Source organism: Xyrauchen texanus, chromosome 10 (assembly GCF_025860055.1).
Source record: "Xyrauchen texanus isolate HMW12.3.18 chromosome 10, RBS_HiC_50CHRs, whole genome shotgun sequence".
NCBI lineage: Eukaryota > Metazoa > Chordata > Actinopteri > Cypriniformes > Catostomidae > Xyrauchen > Xyrauchen texanus.
This window is the reverse complement of record NC_068285.1, coordinates 6,461,964-6,480,636: the sequence shown is the minus strand read 5'-3', so window position 1 is coordinate 6,480,636 and position 18,673 is coordinate 6,461,964. Positions and strand designations below refer to the sequence as shown.

Below are 18,673 nucleotides of genomic sequence, written 5' to 3'. Positions count from 1 at the left end.
AATTCTCAAATCGGATCCCAAAATTCCACATCCGCAGATGGGTCGTCACCCCACGCACCCCCTGTTTGACTCTCCAGAGGAAATGTATGACATCTGGTCTATCGGTGGTAGTTTGTCGTGTGCCGAGAAAAGGTCGACTTTACAGTGTGAAAATGGAGAAAACATATACAAATATACTGAACACTTACTCTGATCTCTAAAGATTTGAGCTATTGTTCACTTATCTGTTTAGGATTGTTGCCCAAATATCTGCAGTCAACATCATAATGACTAAATCAAAATAAAAGACAGAGTTTCATGAATTAAATTTTTGCATTAACTGTTGTGTTTTAACATGTTCGGTCAACTTAAAAACATCAGAAAAAGAAATTGCCCATGACCAGCTCTACATAGAGGATGTCATTATAGAAGCCTGTTATGAAGTATTGTTGAAAGCAGGTTGCTGCAGTTTTTAAGGATTGTGTCCACTCATTAAACAAAATTGCATACGTTTTTCTGAATAGCTATAATTCCCTCTCACTTCTGCTGCTGTCTGTCTGTCTGTCTGTCTGGCCATGATGTTTCCTCACCTGATAGTGACCAGGTGATACACACTTTTAGGGAAAATACAGTAATTACAGAGGAGCAAAGTTAAATACACTTCACTCATGACATTACCTTAAACCTTTAAACCTTTCAGTAATTCTCTCATGTTTCACCTCTTCTCATTTCTCTTCAGTGGCTTCTGGATCCTTTTAGAATCGAATTGAAGACACTGTTCTGATCTGAAGACACTTTTCTGATCTGAAGACACTTTTCTGATCTGAAGACACTGTTCTGATCTGAAGACACTTTTCTGATCTGAAGACACTTTTCTGATCTGAAGACAGTGTTGTCAGTCCTTCCCTTATTACATTCAATTCCCCATCACATCATTACACCATGATCAGACCTCTATGATCTCAAAATATCCTCACAAAAATCTCTTTGGTGTTAGTAGTAAGCACTGTGAATGTTCATCTACCTGTCCTGATAAATGACTTTAGTGTGATATTCCCTTTGTAGCCTAAATGTGATGACGTTTGAACAATGTTGTGATTATTGTGAGTGTTACTTACTGAACTGATCTGGATTCTTTAATCACAGGCAGCAGATACCGAAGAACTTCATCTGCTTTATTATGTGCTCCAATAAACTGATTCAGATCAAACTCATCCATCTCCTGCTCTGAGGTCATCAACACAAACACTGCAGCTGACCACTGTGAAGAGGAGAGTTTTGTTTCTTTTATTTTTCCATATTTCAAATAATGTTGGATCTCCATCACAATTGAATCATCACCCAGTTCATTCAGACAGTGAAACAGATTGATGGATTTCTCTGAAGAGTGATTCTCCCTGATCTTCATCTTGATGTATTTCACTGTTTCCTCTTTGTGGTAGGAGCAGCTTCCTGTCTGTGTCGGTAGTTCTTGTAAGAGAGTGTGATTAGACTCCAATGAGAGACCCAGAAAGAAACGAAGGAAGAGATCCAGATGCCCATTCTTACTCCTTAAAGTCTCATTCACAGCTGTCTGATGCAGGTCAAACATAGAAACCTGTTTTGATGAATTCTGTTTCATCAACTTTAAAACTTTAGAGAAGAGTTTTTGTTTGGTGATTTGTTCAAACACATTCATGTTGTTGTTTGTAAAGGAGAGGTGCACATATAGAGCTGCTAGATGTTCCTGAATGCTAAGATGAACAAAGCAGAACACTTTCCCCTGATACAACCCAAACTCCTCTCTGAAGATCTGAGTACACAATCCTGAGTACACTGATGCTTCTGTCACATCAATGTCACACTTTCTCAAGTCTTCCTCATAGAAGATCAGATTGCCTTTCACAAGCTGTTTAAAAGCCAGTTTCCCCAGTTTGAGGATCATGTCTCTGTTTTTACTTTTAATCTCATAGTCCTTCTCATGTTTGATGTTTGTCTGAATGATCAGGAAGTGTGTGTACATTTGAGTGAGAGTCTTGGGGATCTGTCCTCTCTCTGCTTTACTCAACAGTCTCTCTAGAACAGTGGCTGAAATCCAGCAGAACACTGGGATGTGACACATGATGAATAGACTCCTTGATGACTTCAGGTGTGTGATGATTCTGTTGGCCAGACGCTGATCTCTGATTCTCTTCCTGAAGTATTCCTCCTTCTGTGGGTCATTGAATCCTCGTACCTCTGTCACCCGATCAACACACTTAGAGGGGATGAGTTCAGCTGCTGCTGGTCTGGAGGTGATCCAGATGAGAGAAGAGGGAAGCAGATTCCCCTTGATCAGGTTTGTCAACAGCACATCCACTGAGGCTGATTCAGTGACATCACACAGTCTCACATTGCTCTGAAAATCCAGAGACAGACGACACTCATCCAGACCATCAAAGATGAAGAAAACTTTATATTCATCTCTGGATATTTCCATTTCTTTTGTCTCACTGAAGAAAACCTGAAGAAGATCTGAAAGACTGAGTTTTTTGTCCTTCATCAGATTGAGCTCTCTGAAAGGAAGTGGAAATATGATGTGGATGTCCTGATTGGCTTTCCCTTCAGCCCAGTCCACAATGAACTTCTGCACAGAGACTGTCTTTCCAATTCCAGCAACTCCTTTAGTCAGCACAGTTCTGATGGGTTTGTCTTGTCCAGGTAAGGCTTTAAAGATGTCATTGCATTTGATTGGTGTGTCCTCTGTTGTTGCTCTTCTGGACTGTTTCTCGATCTGTCTCACCTCATGTTCATTATTGATCTCTCCTCTTTCACTCTCTGTGATGTACAGCTCTGTGTAGATCTCATTCAGGAGTGTTGGGTTTTCCTGCTTTGCTGTTCCCTCACACAAACACTGAAACTTCTTCAGCAGATTGGATTTGAATGTGTTTTGGACTTCAACATGTTGCGAGTGACTGTAAGATTGAAATCATTTTTTGTTATCATTTTCAGTCTTTTGTCAAATATGTCCTTTAAAATAAGTATATATTTCATCATGTCATTTTCATTCATTTTAAGTGTTACTCAAATCTAAAATTGCATAACATTTTTGTCACTGAAAAAAAATTATATTTTAGTTGACGATAATGTGCAAAATGCCAAAAAACGTGATGAACTGTAATAAACCCAACTTTAAACAAATATTCTTAAACATGTATCAAACATATAAAAGTCAGACTACATACACAATACTGAACAACTGTCCTTGTTGTAAAAACCTGAGCTCCTGAAATAATATACTCGAGTATAAGCGACTCTTTAGAAGTTAATCTGCTGTTTTCTGAATTCTTCATACTTTAGAAACTGATATAAATTGTTTGTATTTAGCCAGTTTAGGATCTTGCATTGAGTGTATAGTGTGTTTTTTACAGAAACAGCACATTCACAACACAAGTTACACGTATTATGATTATTGTGTCAGAATTCAGTGCTTTCAACCTGCGCAGATCAAGTGGGGAAATTCAGGATATGAAATTATCTTTTTTGCCCACTAGCCACAGTGGAGGGCGAATGCCCAATTTTACCAGCCACTTTTCAAAAATACTGAATGTAAAACTTGTTTGCAAATTACTCATGAATGAAAATCTGTTGAACAACTGATTGAGATGGAGGAATGTCATTCGTTCAGTTTGGCATGTGAGTCAATCACGTTCAACATGGAGAGACAGGGGTGAAATGCATTAAGACAAGTTTATAAGTATACACAAAACATATTCTCAGTTTTATGAATATTTAAAAATGATTGAAGACCATTGTGGTGAACATCAGTTAAGATGGCACTCCAGGAACCAGTTTATGGAAGATGTGCCACAATGTGATTGCACATTACACTGCGTGTGTACAGTGCTCGTGCACTCTGCTGATCATGAGATTTGTGTTACGCGTCCTGTACGTTTGCTTCAAAATCTAAGTATACTTTAGTCGTAAGATTTGCCATTTGTGCTACCAACTCTTATAGTGTTTAAACTATTTTAAAGTGTCTTCGTACTTTTCTAGACATGCAAATTCCATTTGTCTTCCTTTGTGTTTCTTTTAAAGACTGACGTTAGTGTGAGCCAATAGTATCCGAGAGCGGCTGTGACGAAGCATGTCATGGTTGGACCCTCTGAGTAAATACACCCCTTCAACTGGGCTAGTCAGTCATTTTGTTTATGTCGTGAGCAAACTTCAATGTAAAGGACTGGTAATCTTGTTCGTGAGCCGCGACCGACATGAATGAATCAGTCATCATGAACAATGATCAGATGAATAAGATGAGCTGCATGTTGTTCGTTCATATCTTCAATCTCGTCCAACAAGAAAAGGAGCCAGATGAATTATTATTTGGGAATTTTTAGAGTGATGACCACACATTAAAATGACATATGGACGTTATTGAAACTCATAATTATTTTTAGGCTAGTATTGTTATCCTTACTTTGTATAGCTCGATAAAAAAGTTGTGTTTAGCATTTTTAGACACTTTAGATTTTTTGCATTTTTAACATAATCGGCATCGGCCAATATCCAAGTATATCAAGCCGATTATTAGGCAGGCGCATCTGTGGGCAGCCTAGTGTTGTTGTGGAACACGTGTTTGACGCACGCTGCCCCTAGAGTCATTCTCCAGCAGAGTGAGCAGACCTCATCCAGTGCCTAAGGAAGGAGCTAAGTTCCTTGGAGAAAACAGTAAGGATTACATTTGTATAACTTCTTTATATTTAATTAAAAAGTTTTGATATGTTACTGCCAACTTCAAGAAAAAACGTGACAAACGCGATAGTTGACATGACGTTCGGCTACTTTGGATATTGATAGCGTAGTTGAAGTTGCATTATCACAGCAGAAGGGTTGCTATCATGTCACAATAAGTAAGCAAGAATTTTGCAATTACAGACAGTGAATCTGAGACTTTTATTTGTTCTGTTTGTGTGTCTTATATTTGAGAGGGTTGTCACTCAATGCAGAGAAATAAGTAATAAAAAAGATACCAACGCACTATAGGCTACTGAAGGACTGGCTTTGGTAAGCTCGGACGTTATCGGTTCTGCTGTCGGTACTGGAGAAATTAAGAAAATACATTTATTATTGCTATAAAGAGAAATTATTTTATCTCGTCAGCCATTTCTATGTATAATAATATGAAACCATTTGTCTGTGATGCAATTTAGCTATTCGCAGTCAGAGAGAGAGAGAGAGAGAGAAAGAGAGAGAGAGAGAGAGAGAGAGAGAGATCTCTCACGCGGTGCTACAGCGAGCACAACATGAGCCCTGTTAAATGAGTGACAGAACGAAACATTCAAACATAGCCTGGTTACACTTTAGATCTGTGATATTAGTCTGATTTTATTTTAGATTTCGCCTTCCTAAGATTATAAAAAGAATATTTATACATAAGCCGCATTCTGTCTAGCACAACGTCCTTCCCTTCACAGCGGTGCACTGACATTTCTCCCTAAAACTCAAACTTAACGTCAGAATCAGCACGATCGGTGATTGTTGTAAAATGCAGTCTATCTACTGTTGCTAAATTGTGGGACGCGTGCGGCGCGCGCTCTGAAACAGACCGCAACGAGACAAGCAAAGTATAGGATACTTTGGGTTTCATGTGCGCGTCTAAACGATCAAATATACACAAAAATATGTCAAAACGACCGGCTTGGAGATTCACTTAAACACAGTTTATGTCTTAAATGGACGTAGTTATGGAAGTAGTTGGGAGAAAATATGCTGCATCAGGAGCCTATTAGACTCGGTCTTAAAGGGGAAGCAGTCTAATAAACATGCTGACGATTGAGCCATTACTGCAAATCAAACAACAAAAGGCAAAGAGAAAATCACTTACAGCTCTTGAATGAATAACTTCTGCTTTAATAAGCATTAATATATGATAAACTATGCAGTGTTATTTTACAATTGATTACTTTATTAGATTTCTTTTTAGACCACACCTGAACAGTAATGTTAGTAGACCTTCCTGAAATTAAATCACTGTGCCTATATAACGTTTATCTTTGTTTAATATATATATATATATATATATATATATATATATATATATATATATATATATATATATATGTTTTAAAAATGGGGTTTAACTGGGGTTTCTTTGACCTGTCCAATTTTGTTGAGTTTATCCAATTCAATTAGGTTCCCTCACATAAAGTATAAAGTAGTAGTAAAGTTTTAATCAAACCAAACCTGCCAAGTGTCATATTTTGGTAGAAGATCCCTCAGACCCCGCTGCTTTGGCTGTCTCTGGGCTCAAAATACATTTTAGTCTAAGTTTAGTAGTTTAGACTATTTTGTCTGTTTAAGATTTTTTTTTCTGCCAACTTGGATATTCAAAAATATGCAAATATTAATGTATATTGTGATAAATATTGATCTTGCACGATGTGAAAAAGAATCATGCGATAATATTTTAGTTGCGATTACACATTTAAACACATTTAAACATGTGGAATCACAGTCCACAACTGAATCAAGTACATCACAAAAAAAAAAAAGAATTGACCTATCCAGACAAGAAAAGAGATAAGACTTCATATAGTTGATTTTCTTTAACATAGAAATAATCTACAGTATCTCTATCTATCTTGACAAACATGTTGTACCTCAGACCAGTTGATGTGTGTTCACCCTTTAATTCAATTGGCTTATCCATAGACGTGTCACTCTTCATGGACACACAGCTGGGCTCCGGTGAGTCTGATCTCTTCATATGGAGTTGACTTAAACAGAACAGAGACAAGAGTTCATATAGTTGATTTTCTTTAACATAGAAATAATCTACAGTATCTCTATCTATCTTGACAAACATGTTGTACCTCAGACCAGTTGGTGTGTGTTCACCCTTTAATTCAATTGGCTTATCCATAGACCAGTCACTCTTCATGGACACACAGCTGGGCTCCGGTGAGTCTGATCTCTTCATATGGAGTTGACTTAAACAGAATAAAGACAAGAGTTCATATTAGTTAATTTAAACCTCATGCAGACAATTAGATTCTTCTTCAACAGTTGTGCATATGACAACACGATGAGTGGTGTTTGAAGAATAGCATCAGATTTATAGAGTATTGGACAGGTTTTTGGGGTAGACCTGTCCCTCTAAAAGGAGATGGACATCATCCCACTAGGGAATGTTCCGCTCCCCTCTCTAGTGATTTGGCTCATAGGGCCCTATTTTAACGATCTGAAACGCAAGTATCAAGTTAAAGCGCAAGTAAATTTGTGGGCGGGTCTTGGGCGCTGTTGCAATTTTACCGGCGGGATAAATGACCCTTGCGCCCGACGCAAGTTTAAAAGGGGTTGGTCTGAAATAGCTTCATTATTCATAGGTGTGGTTTGGGCGTAACGTGAAATAAACCAATCAGAGCGTAATCCAACATACCCTTTAAGAGCAGGTGCGCATGTTGCATGGCGGATTGTTATTATTATGGCGGATTTACCAGGCGCGCGCCGCATTACTATCAGAGGAGGGAAAAATAATTAAATTTATTCTGTTTAAATCTTTTCAACCTAATTTTCCGTTTGTATTTTTTTTTTTTTTTTTATCAATTACTGTTTGATATTGATTTTTCATTTTGACAAATGTAAATAAAGAAATGTCACAAATAAATACTTTCAGATGTTTTGGTCTCGTTCTCTCTGAATCACGAATATATGCATGGTTATATTTTTGAAATGTAGTCGAACATTAGACCGAGATTAATTTGCTTTACCTCACTATAGATGACGCAGCAGCTCTTCTGCCAAATAAGCTCTCCTGTCCCGTGCTGCTGCTGGAGCATTTGGGTTAAGTGGCATCGGCAGATGCAGTTCACCATCACGTCTCCTTAAGTCCTCTAATGTTTCCTCATCTATGTCAACAACACAACCTTGATTTATGGAAATGTTGTGTAAAACACAACATGCCACAAAGAATGCTGCAACGTTTTGAGGACTGTACTGTAAAGTGCCTCCTGACCTATCCAAACACCTGAAGCGCATTTTCAGTATGCCGAACGTTCGTTCAATTACACAGCGTGTTTGTGTGTGTTTCGATTAAACCGTATTTCACTCATTGTTGCTGGCATCAAAAATGGTGTCATCAGCCATGTCTTTAACGGATACCCATTGTCCCCTAATAGCCACCCATCCGACGGGGGATTCCCCTCGAAGATGGCAGGAATGGCAGAGTTTGCTAGTATAAATGAGTCGTGGCTCGAGCCTGGATAATTCTCAAAGACATGGGTGATTTTACTATTAGCATCGCAAATGACTTGTATGTGGATTGAATAGTTCCCTTGCGGTTGACGCATTTTTTACATCTTCATGGACACCACAATGATTTCCCTCATGTGTTAATATTTTTCCTTGTTATAATGTATGATTTGCAAAAATAAAAACTGCTGCATCTGTGTTGATGAGAGAATCAAAGTGTATGCGCGTTGTGCACCCGCTACATTATGGCCAAGCATGCGCGCTTAAAATAGCATTATGAACAACGCGCAACGCGCCACTGACTTTAGACTAGGTTTTTTCTGGTCAGTGGCGGAATTGTTTTCTGGAACTGCAAAATAGCACTAGGGAATGTTTGCGCCGAAACACGCCTCCTTTTTGCGCCGACCCGCCCAGGGAGCGCAAGTTCATTTCCTAGTTTACCGACGTGCGTCTGTGGAGGGAAAATCCCGCTTTGCGCGGGTGCAAAATAGGAATGATACATGCGTCAGTGTACAAAGTAATTTCCGCCGGGTGCAAGATAGGGCCCGTAGTCTTAATAGTGTTAGAGTGGGTTACACCAATACAAATCATTCATAAACTTAGATTAAATGAAGGTTAATCTGATCATTCTGTTAAAACTTCTTTAAAATTCATTAGGGTTTCACTTTAACCACATTTTGATGTTGATTTAAATTTCACAGATAATCTAGATTAACTTGAACGCTGTTGCTCCATTACTGTAAACTCTGATTTAAATAATTTAGGTGGTTTAAATAAAACAAACTGACCACAATTATAGATGAATGACTGAGTAAGCAAACAGTGGATGTGCCATCAGCCCTCTGATAGACATTTATTCTATTATTACCAGCCACAGGTGTAACTAACTCTAAGGAAAGTGTAAATAAGATAATCATTTCAGAGCTTTATTTTATTAATGTTCTCTGTTAATATTACGGGTCTTTTATTTTGGCGCATCCTAGTGTAATGTTAATTTCGCATCTAAAAAAAGGTGAGACTAGTTAGTAAGACGCACGCACTGAAGTAAGGAGGAAAAAAATCACATTTCGCTTTGAAATTGTGTAAAGATCTTCAAGGATAATTTAAGCACCTAGCCAGAACGGGAACAAGGTATTGTGTGTTTAACTTGTATAATGTTTATGTGCAGTAATATGTAGGTTAATCCATTCAACTGTAAAGAAGTGTTTGAATGTATTATTATCTCTCGTGTCATGTGAAGTCAAGCTAACGTAAGTTATTTAGCATTGTTAATACTCAGGGCTCCAAATTAACTTTTTGCCTTGGTTGCACTGGTGCGCCTAACTTTTTTATTTAGGTGCACCAGCACAAAATTTAGGTGCACCCACATTTTTCCTCGGTTTGCGTCGCCTTTAAAGGCACAATTTCAAGGTCACCTTTTTATCCAACTATTCTTTATTTTCTCAGTGTTCATTTCTAGAATTTGTTGACTATGTGTAATAATAATGTCAAATATTCTTTGATATAATTAATTTTTTTAAAAAGCAGTCTTCCAAGTACCTTTGCATCGTCATATCGGTGCAAAATCAGTGCACAATCCACATAGAAAGGGTCTGTTTTCATTCCAGCACAAAATGAACTATATCTGCTACCATATCGGCAATCTGTGAATTTCCCCCCTCTAAAATCGATATTGAATCGGTCTCAAAAATCCCATATCGGTCTGGGTCTACTAGAAAGTGAGAGACCTTTCTCCTCCCACACCTCCTCTTTGGCAGTAGTTCTATACTGTAAATTAGGGCTGGCCAATTTTTCTGATTAATTCGAATTTGTGTTTTGACACCATTTTTTTTTAATCGACAAATCAAGATTTTGCATAAATACATAAACGTTATTGTTAGATGCATTTTAAATCCACCAAAGGTTGATTAATAAGGAAGATAAAAATAATTCATAGCACTTGTCTTAATTCCACTCCTGATCTGATCAGCTGCACGTGTGTGGCGTGCTCCAATTGAACGTGACTGGTTAACAACATGAAGAATGATATAAAAGACAGTGGCAATATTTCCAGTTGTATACAGTGTGATTGTAGCTCAACTTCGTCCACGATGATTCGGATAGATCGCTAATTATTGCTTTGTTCTGTGACATGTTTTAAGTGTAGTGTATCTATTGACAAAATATGACAAGCCAATATTTTGACAACGTTGCGAGTTGAGTTGTAATGCTAAATTATTTAGATTTGCTTCACTGCTCCGCATGAACCGTCTCTGAGTCGGATGCCATCTCCGACGAAGGACCAGGACTTGGCATCTTACCAGGGACTGGAGAGACTGGCTGAAGTAGCTCCGTGTCTGGGCTGTTGTCGGAGCATTGACCGGGTAGAGTGTAGGGAGGAACAGGCCTACTTTTCTTACAGAAAAAACTCTCTATGGGTCTATTTCATTTCATTATTCGACTTCTGCGTTTTTTTTTTTTTGCTGATGCTGATTGTCGTAACTGATTCTCTTTTGCTCGGTCGCAATTTCAATCACACAGCACGGAGCCTACATGAATATCTGGACCACAGCCAATCAGAGGCAAAGACCCGCCCCATCTCTGTCTCTGATTGGTTTAGACCACAATATGATCCAACCATGAGTGAGTTCTGTCTAGGAGAACAAACGCTTAGTTAGATGGAAAAAAAAAAAAGTTCGCGAGAAGCAGCGGATGCGTGCGAGGACGTTAGGTGCACCGGTGCGACCAAGGAAAAAAATTAGTCGCACCCTTACAAATTTTGGTCGCATTCTAGAGCCCTGATACTACACGGGTAACGTCACTAAAGGGTATTTATAAATGACTGTTTGTATGGTTAATTCGGCCTTCGGGTAATGTTTATGTTTGTAAGAGCTAATTTTATGTTATTTATCTGTCCTGTAGCTCTTACGTTGTTTCAAGAAGAAAAGTTGTAATGAAAGGAAAGTAGATTTGTGTTTAACCAAGGCTGACGGCTGAACATAAATAAAGGCTTCTGGAAACATCAGTACGCTTCACCATTGCCTGGCTGGGGGTTTGCTACAACAGGTGATCATTATTGCTCCCCTCCTCTCTAATACTCGCTTCAGCCAGCAGCATAAACTCTTTATTTATTGCCACATAATAGTGGAACTGAAGGGAGGGGAGGTGGTCGAGCAGAGATTTGCACATCTTGATTCTTATTGAAAATGCTGCTGCAACATGTTCTCAACCTGCTTGATCGGACCTGTGCATTAACGATCTACAGCTAGATTCAGAATCCATCATGGCGGACAAAATTATTCACAGGTGAAGTTTTTAATCACAGGTTACAATTTTTTAACCGTGATCGACAAACCATGGATTAGCTTCAAACTCTGCTTAATTTAAAGAAAAAGATCACGCATAAATGGATATTCTCTCATCATTTATGGTGTGTTCACATTTGGCAGGTTTGGTTCGATTAAGGGTGTGTTCACACTTATTCAAATGAACCGCACTAAGGGTGTGTTCACACTTGTAGTTCGGTTCTCTTGGTCCGGACCAAAAAAGAAAATGGTACATTTAGTCCTCATTGGCTTAGCGTCCACACTGGCATTTTTAACACCGTACCTAACGATACAAAACCAAAGGCATCAGGAAAAAGTCACAACCTGATTGGACAGCTTTTATGATTTTTTTTAGAAGGAACTTACCGAACATCCAAAACAATGCTGGGCTTAATGTGCTCGTTATATTTATAAATGTATTTCACTAGCAAAGACCACGCCTCAACAATGAAGATGAAGTATATTTATTGAAAGGTCGTGTTTGGATGAAATAGGGAGGGAAGGATGTTGAGGTCCTCGATCCGGCTGATCGGGGAGTCTTGGCGGGGAGACTCAGAGTGGGGGCTTCGTCTTGCTAGGTAGCAAGCCAGGTGGCTGGAAGACCCCCACAGTTTTAAATGAGCAGATACGGGCTTGAGCTTGACGGAGATCATTGAGATTATTGCGGATGTATGAGCGATATGCTTCGGATGACCAGCGACCTAGCACTCTGATCGTTCCATCCGAGATACCTGTGCTGGCGGCCGTGGTGGCTGCTCCGATCCGGAAGGAATGGATGGAGTAGTGTTCGGAGATATTCGGAGGCGCTGAGGATATTTTGAAAGTGTTTGTTAAACCAGAATCTTGTAGCCATTTTTTGTTCTCTGCGAGAAAGAGTGGTTCTTGAGGTAATGAATGGTTGGCATATCTGGAAAGAATGTATTTGGAAAGTGGCTCGTATGGACTGAGAAAGGAGTCGAGGCGAAAAATGTAGATGGGGAATGACTCTCCTAGTTGGTTGGTTTTACTTTTCTTCAGCGTGTATATGAGGGAATCTGAAGTATGAGCTGTGATGTCTGAAAGGCTTGGATGAATAGCGGGGTTGAAGGCAGAAGTAGATGGGGCGAATTCAGAGCACCTCAGGAAGCCGAAAAATGCGAGGAGGAACATGGACTCCAGCGTTTTGTCGACCAAAGGACTCAAGTAGCCAGAGCGTAGCATGAGGATGCATTGGCTAAGAAGGTCTGAAGTTAACGGCAAGCGTTTAGAGAGGGGGACTGGTTCGTGTTTCCGTAGACCTTTGATGAGCATCGACACGTGAGAATGAGAAATGGAATGGCATGGGTTGCCGGTAGCGAGTTTGTGGATAAAGTTGATTCCGGATAGGTAGGTTTGAATGGAGGATGCGCAGATTTTTTGAATGGAATGGGCATGAGTGACAAAGTTGCAAATGGACCAAACCTCTGTCAGGGGAAAAGGGATGGATATCTGATTCTGGAGTCAAGGTTCTGAACTTCTGGAAGGAAAAACGAGACAAAGAGTCAGCAATGGTATTGTGGTAGCCAGGAACGTGAGCTGCTCGAATGAGAAACTGGTGTTGGCCGGATATTAGTGTTAGTCTGCGAACAAATGGCATGATGGCTTGAGAATGAGATCGGCCTTTATTTATGATTTTGACTACTGCCGAGTTATCGGAGTGAATGAGTATGGAGTGTCTGGACCATTCGTGCCCCCAAAGGATGGCTGCTATGATGACGGGATACATTTCATAGAGTCGCGGATGATGGGGAGCGTCTGATTGTTGAACTGAAGCGTCTAAACTTCGGCGACCATTCGAGGCGAACCAACGACCACTGTAGTATCCCCGAAGCGGTGGAAGGGCTGCGTCTGTGTACAGCTGAATGTCTTCTGGTTGAGTGATGTAGTCGTTATAGAAGAAGGATATGCCGTTCCATGAAGATAGGAACTTTTGCCAGAGGTGCATTTCCATTTTACAAGCTTCGTCCAGAGTGACTTTGTCATGGAGTGAGGGGATTGTTGCTGCTTTTGTTAGGAGATTGGAAAGGAAACATTTTCCTTGGGGAATTATTCTGATGGCGTAGTAAGGTGACCAAGGAGCACTAACAGTTGTTGCTTTATGCACCTGACTGCTAGAAGATAATTTGATAGGAGCAGTGATATTCTATGTATTTTCGTGGGAGGCAGAGATGCTTGGAAGGTGACGGAGTCTAAAGTGATACCTAGAAACTCGAAAGGAGTGTGTGGCCCTGAGGTTTTCTCTTTTGACAGGGGAACGCCAAGTTCGTAAAAGACTTTGATGAGGGTGGAAAGCCCTGAGTGGGGAGGTGCTGATGGGGGTGTGATGATGAGGAAGTCATCGAGAAGATGGAGGACGTAGGGAAGCTTGTAATTATTGATGAGGATCCAGCATAAGGCCTCTGAGAGGGAGTCGAAGATCTTGGGGCTGCTTCTACAGCCGAAGGCAAGACGCACTGCAAAATAATAGGCTCCTTTCCAGAATATTCCAAAGTAACGCCAGAAATCTGGGTGAATGGGCATGACTTTGAAAGCGTTGGTGATGTCTGCTTTAGAGAGCCATGCTCTGTGGCCTGCCTTGCGGATGAGAGTGATGGCGTGGTTGATGGTTGCATATTGCAGAGAGAAGTCGGGGGCTGGAATGATGCTATTAATACTAGGAACGTTAGTGCCGTGGGGGGAAGAGAGATCGATGATTAATCTCTTTTTTCCAGAGTATTTCCTAGTGGCGATGCCAATGGGGCTAACGCGGAATGGAGAAAATGGAGGCTCTTTGAATGGGCCTATCATGAAACCTTGCTGGACTTCTTTGGCTATTAGTGTGTCAACGATGTCTGACTCAGAGAGTGTGGACTGCAGGTTATGTGGGGAACAAAAATTTTCTGGATGTATTTCTATACCTGGATGGAAACCGTTTTTGAACCCATTGGTAAGGAAGTCGACAAACTCTCTGTCGGGGTGATCCAGTAAGGCGGTGGCTAGGGCTTTTACCTTAACTGGTGTACTGAGATACTTAAGTAGTCAGTCTGGTAGAGCGGTTGGGTTGTGGGGGCAAGAGTTCCTTGCATGGGCACCGCCGCAGAAGGAGCAGGTGTGAAGGAGTCTGCAGTTGGAAAGGGAGCAGCCAAGGTGGTTGAAGTTGTTACATACCATTCTGCCTCCTTGATAGAGGATTGGTCGTCCTCTTTTGTCGATGCTTTTGGGTAAGGGAACGTGAGCTGTGGGGCGTATATCGAGGGGTTTTGGAATAATGGGAGGAGGTGGGGCTGCTGTAGATAGTCGGTTGAGTACCGAGTTTTTGCGTGCTGAGGAGGGTTGAGAGTGGAAGGGTGTGATGACAGTGCACGCTGAGGCTGGATGTGATGGTGTGAGTGAAGTGCGGGCTGCGAAAATGCGGCAGTAGAGTTCAGCGTCGAGGGTACCCCAGTATGTTCCTTGGTTGAACTGCTGTAACCGACCTGCTGCTTGAGTGGCAAAAAGAACGTGGTAGTTGTAGAAGCCTGTCCCTCCAAAACGTACGGCCATGTCTAATATAACTGATAGGTAGTCGTCTAGCTCGGTCCTTCGATCTGGATAGACGGAGCAAATTATGTCGCGGTAAATCGAAAAAGCTAAAGCGAATTCGGTAGGGGTGAGGTCTTTAGAGTGGGAATTTATTGTGTGGCTGAGCTGCATTAAGCCTAGACTGATTTGCAGCTCTCTGGGCTGGCTGATATTTGAGAGGGATGGCTGAAGATGTTGGGCTAGGTCGGTGTAGTTACCTGATAGGATTTGTAAGCGTAAGGATGAAGAAACGGGGGAGGGTCGATGAATTGATGAAGCTGGGCGAGGAGGTGGTGCTGCTGTAGCGAGGGTATACGGGCTACTGTTTATTGGCAGGATGTGAGGGTATTGGGAAGGGGTGGAGTTAGGATGGGTGAGGGAGGGGAAAAGGGGTGGATTAGTTGGAAAGAAAGAAGAAATAGGATGAGGTTGAAAAGGTCCATTGAGAGGTAGATTTCCAGGGTATACTGCAAAGGAAACTTGATTTGGGTAGGTTGATGGAGAGGAACTAGGAATGACGGGAGCCGTGGTGCTATTAATGGCTGAAGGGAGAGTAGAGGAATGGATGGTGGGATGAAAGGATGTAAGTGCGTGAGGATTTGAAGCTGTTTGTGAGCATAGGGATAAAAAGAAGGATGTAATGATCTGGGACAGATCTGAGGTAGAAGGAGCAGATAATGCTGGAATTTGAGCTTGGGCTCCACTAGGTGGCGCGGATGCTGCTGGCTGAGGCCGCTGTGGAGGAAGCGTGGTGACGTCACTTGTGACGGTGGGAGGATCGCGTGAGAATGCCGGATGTGTTGGGGGCTCAGGGTTTGTAGTTGCTGATGTGATGTTGGATGCTGTATAAAGTTGAAATAATCTTGATTTATTGTCGGAGCGGCTGAAGCGGATGCCTTTATCGTTGAGGGCACGCTGAAGGCGGGCCACGGTCCAGTCTTTAATGCTGTTCTTTGGAGACGTGCCGTGATCACGAACGCGAGCTCGCCTTGGAGGACTGCGGGTGGATGAATGAGAGAGATGCTGTTCACGAGGAGATCGATCGCGACCGTGCCTATGGCGATCTCTGATAGTAGCTCTCGTGAGCGGGAAAGAGCGGTCGCTTGATCGAGTCGGGGTTGGAGAAATCTCCGACGGTGAGCTTGGATGGGAATGCCCGCGGGTTTGAGGAATAAGAGCGGCGGAGCGCAGCCGGTGTGGAATTTGGCTGTGTGAGGACTGTTAGGACGATTTCCTGGGTGAAGGATCGTTTGTTCGAAATAAATCTTCGTCTGATTCGGAAGGGTTGATCTGAAGCTCGGGATCCATGGTAAGTGAGACCGTCGAGAAACTGAGACAAACGGAGCTGAGGAGGTTGGTTCATTATAAGTGCGTGTGGAGCGGAGGGGGGCGGGGCCGATCAGAATATCGCGCGCCCGGTCCCCAATCGGCCTTATGAGGCGCGTGAGGGATAAAGGCGGCCGGTGACGATGGTTCGAGAGAGAGAGAATTACGGACATGTCCGTCATGTGTGTTTATGTTTGTGCTTTTGGTTTAAGTTTCTCATTAAAATATTATTTATGTTGACAAGCCGGTTCTCGCCTCCTCCTTGCCCATCCTTTAACTGTTTTACAGTGCGTTGACGGGCAGAAGCTGATTGGTTGAGGCGTGGTCCGCTCCCGAACTTTAGTTAACTTGTTAACTTCATATATGGTGGTATTTTGACCAGCTGAGAGCAAAAGGAGAGTTAATAAAATGTCTAAAGGAGTCAAAACAGCACCAGGAATTCCTCCATTGCACACACAAACAAAGATATGCTTCAAGGACGGCTGATGGAGTTTCTGACGCCTGTCCCGAACTGTAATAGGCAACATAGCTCCTATGATGAGAAGAACCAGGTATGCTTGAGGTCAGTATTAGGCAAATTATTTCCTATTTTTGATCTGTTTAGACATCTTTGGTCCATGTTGCGTTCATACGTCAATCAAACCGCACCAGAGTTGGTTTGGAAGTGGACCGAGACCCACTATTCAGGCTGTCTCTGTCCACTGTTTTGGGGAACACCAAGGTTTGGGTGACAGCATTCACACTTGTTCAAATGAACCGCACTAATAGAACAATCACACCAGAGTTTGTTTTAATCAAACCAAACCTGCCAAGTGTGAACACCTTTTCTCATATGGTTTTTTTACAGTATTTTTACAATCATTTACACACTTGTCCCCAAACTGAGAACATATTTTCTAAATTCTACATATAGTTCAGCAGTTCATCTCTCTTCCATAATACACAGCAACCACCAAAACACTTCATACATCTCAAAATCAACTTCCTCTAACATAACACAACAAACATTCACAGACATGAAAAACATCTGATCATTCAGAACACAATGAGCTTCAAAACACGACATAACAGATTACAAGATCACTGGAAGTTTTTAAGTATCTTGTATTTTTTACAGAGACCAGAATTCCTTTACAAAACATAAACAGCGTCTTTATTGTGTCGTATTCAATGTAGTATGATACAGTACAAGAGTCATTTTTACTTTCAAATATGCCTGTACTTTTGTCTACATATGGTATTCTCCAACATACAAAAAAAGAAAAAAGAAGCTTCAGAAACTCTGTATTTCTTCAGTTTTTAAGTGTCACTGAAATACTGTCAAACAAAAGTAAAAAAGTGTCAACACATATCCCTACAACATATTCTTCATCAGACACAGATTACTGTAGCACAGGTGGAAACATACTGTAACATATAGTCAACATGTCCTTTTTTAGTAACATTGTGATCTCCAGCAGACTGTATGTCCTGTGATAAACCTGAGGAACAATCTCTTGTCATGTCTGATCATCTCTGTCATGTTCACATGATATTACTGTACAGTATAAAGATGAGCTCTTGTGAAGAGATGCCAATGAAACTGTTACAGTAAAGCAATCAGCTGTAGAAGGACTCATTATTTTTATTATAATTCCATATTTCCTTTTAGATTTATATTTTTTACACTGGATTCTTTCTAATGGTCCCTCAGACTGTGGTGTACACGTTCATACTGTCAGTCAACATGAGAGTCCTCACCTCACATCAGCACAAGGGGCTCCTGAACTGAATCCAGGTGGAGGATCCATTGACCGGTCACTCTTCATGGACACACAGCTGGATTCAGGAGATTCTCCATGAATGACACTAAAACACAACAGCAATTAAACACTGTTTTAAAAACTACAAACTCTCACAAACACTTTTCCTCTCATCAGTTTCTCAGTTTTACTCTTCCCAATATTTCTCTCTTCTTCAAGGGGGTCACATGTTCTTTTCCAGTGTTTGCTCATGTTTAATGCACAGTCCTAGTTCAACATTCAGCAATTTCACTTCTGCTTATTTGATGAAGATATATTTGAGCACATGACATTACACAGCAGATCTGATCTGAATGTCACTAAAGCTGGAAAGACTTTTGTTCTGTTCTCTGTAGTTTATTTCTGTGTCACTAGGTGGTGCATCTGGTTTTACTCAGTTGATGCTGATATCTGCTGATGACAGCTGTCTTAAATCTGTCAATCATCTTTTCAATCATTTATAGAAGTTTGTCTGTAAGTATCAAAGTGTTTATGAGATGTTTATCTTCATCTTGT

General features: G+C 41.0%; 3 protein-coding genes across 3 annotated transcripts in view; 1 reads left to right on the top strand and 2 right to left on the bottom strand.

Moving 5' to 3' along the window:
- Positions 1 to 18,673, bottom strand: part of LOC127650479 (uncharacterized) — a 1,198,408-nt gene that overhangs the window by 784,270 nt on the left and 395,465 nt on the right.
- The window catches only part of LOC127650380 (NACHT, LRR and PYD domains-containing protein 3-like), a 1,539,373-nt gene that overhangs the window by 1,395,562 nt on the left and 125,138 nt on the right, over positions 1 to 18,673 (top strand). The gene's annotated exons all lie outside the window — the stretch shown is intronic.
- Positions 1 to 18,673, bottom strand: part of LOC127650387 (protein NLRC3-like) — a 132,929-nt gene that overhangs the window by 42,858 nt on the left and 71,398 nt on the right. Inside the window, exons 5-8 of the mRNA XM_052135785.1 lie at positions 18,117 to 18,224; positions 6,810 to 6,926; positions 6,597 to 6,713; positions 1,098 to 2,912 (exon numbers count right to left, since the gene is read on the bottom strand). Coding sequence (XP_051991745.1) covers positions 1,098 to 2,912; positions 6,597 to 6,713; positions 6,810 to 6,926; positions 18,117 to 18,224 — 2,157 coding nt within the window. The remainder of the gene's footprint in view (positions 1 to 1,097; positions 2,913 to 6,596; positions 6,714 to 6,809; positions 6,927 to 18,116; positions 18,225 to 18,673) is intronic.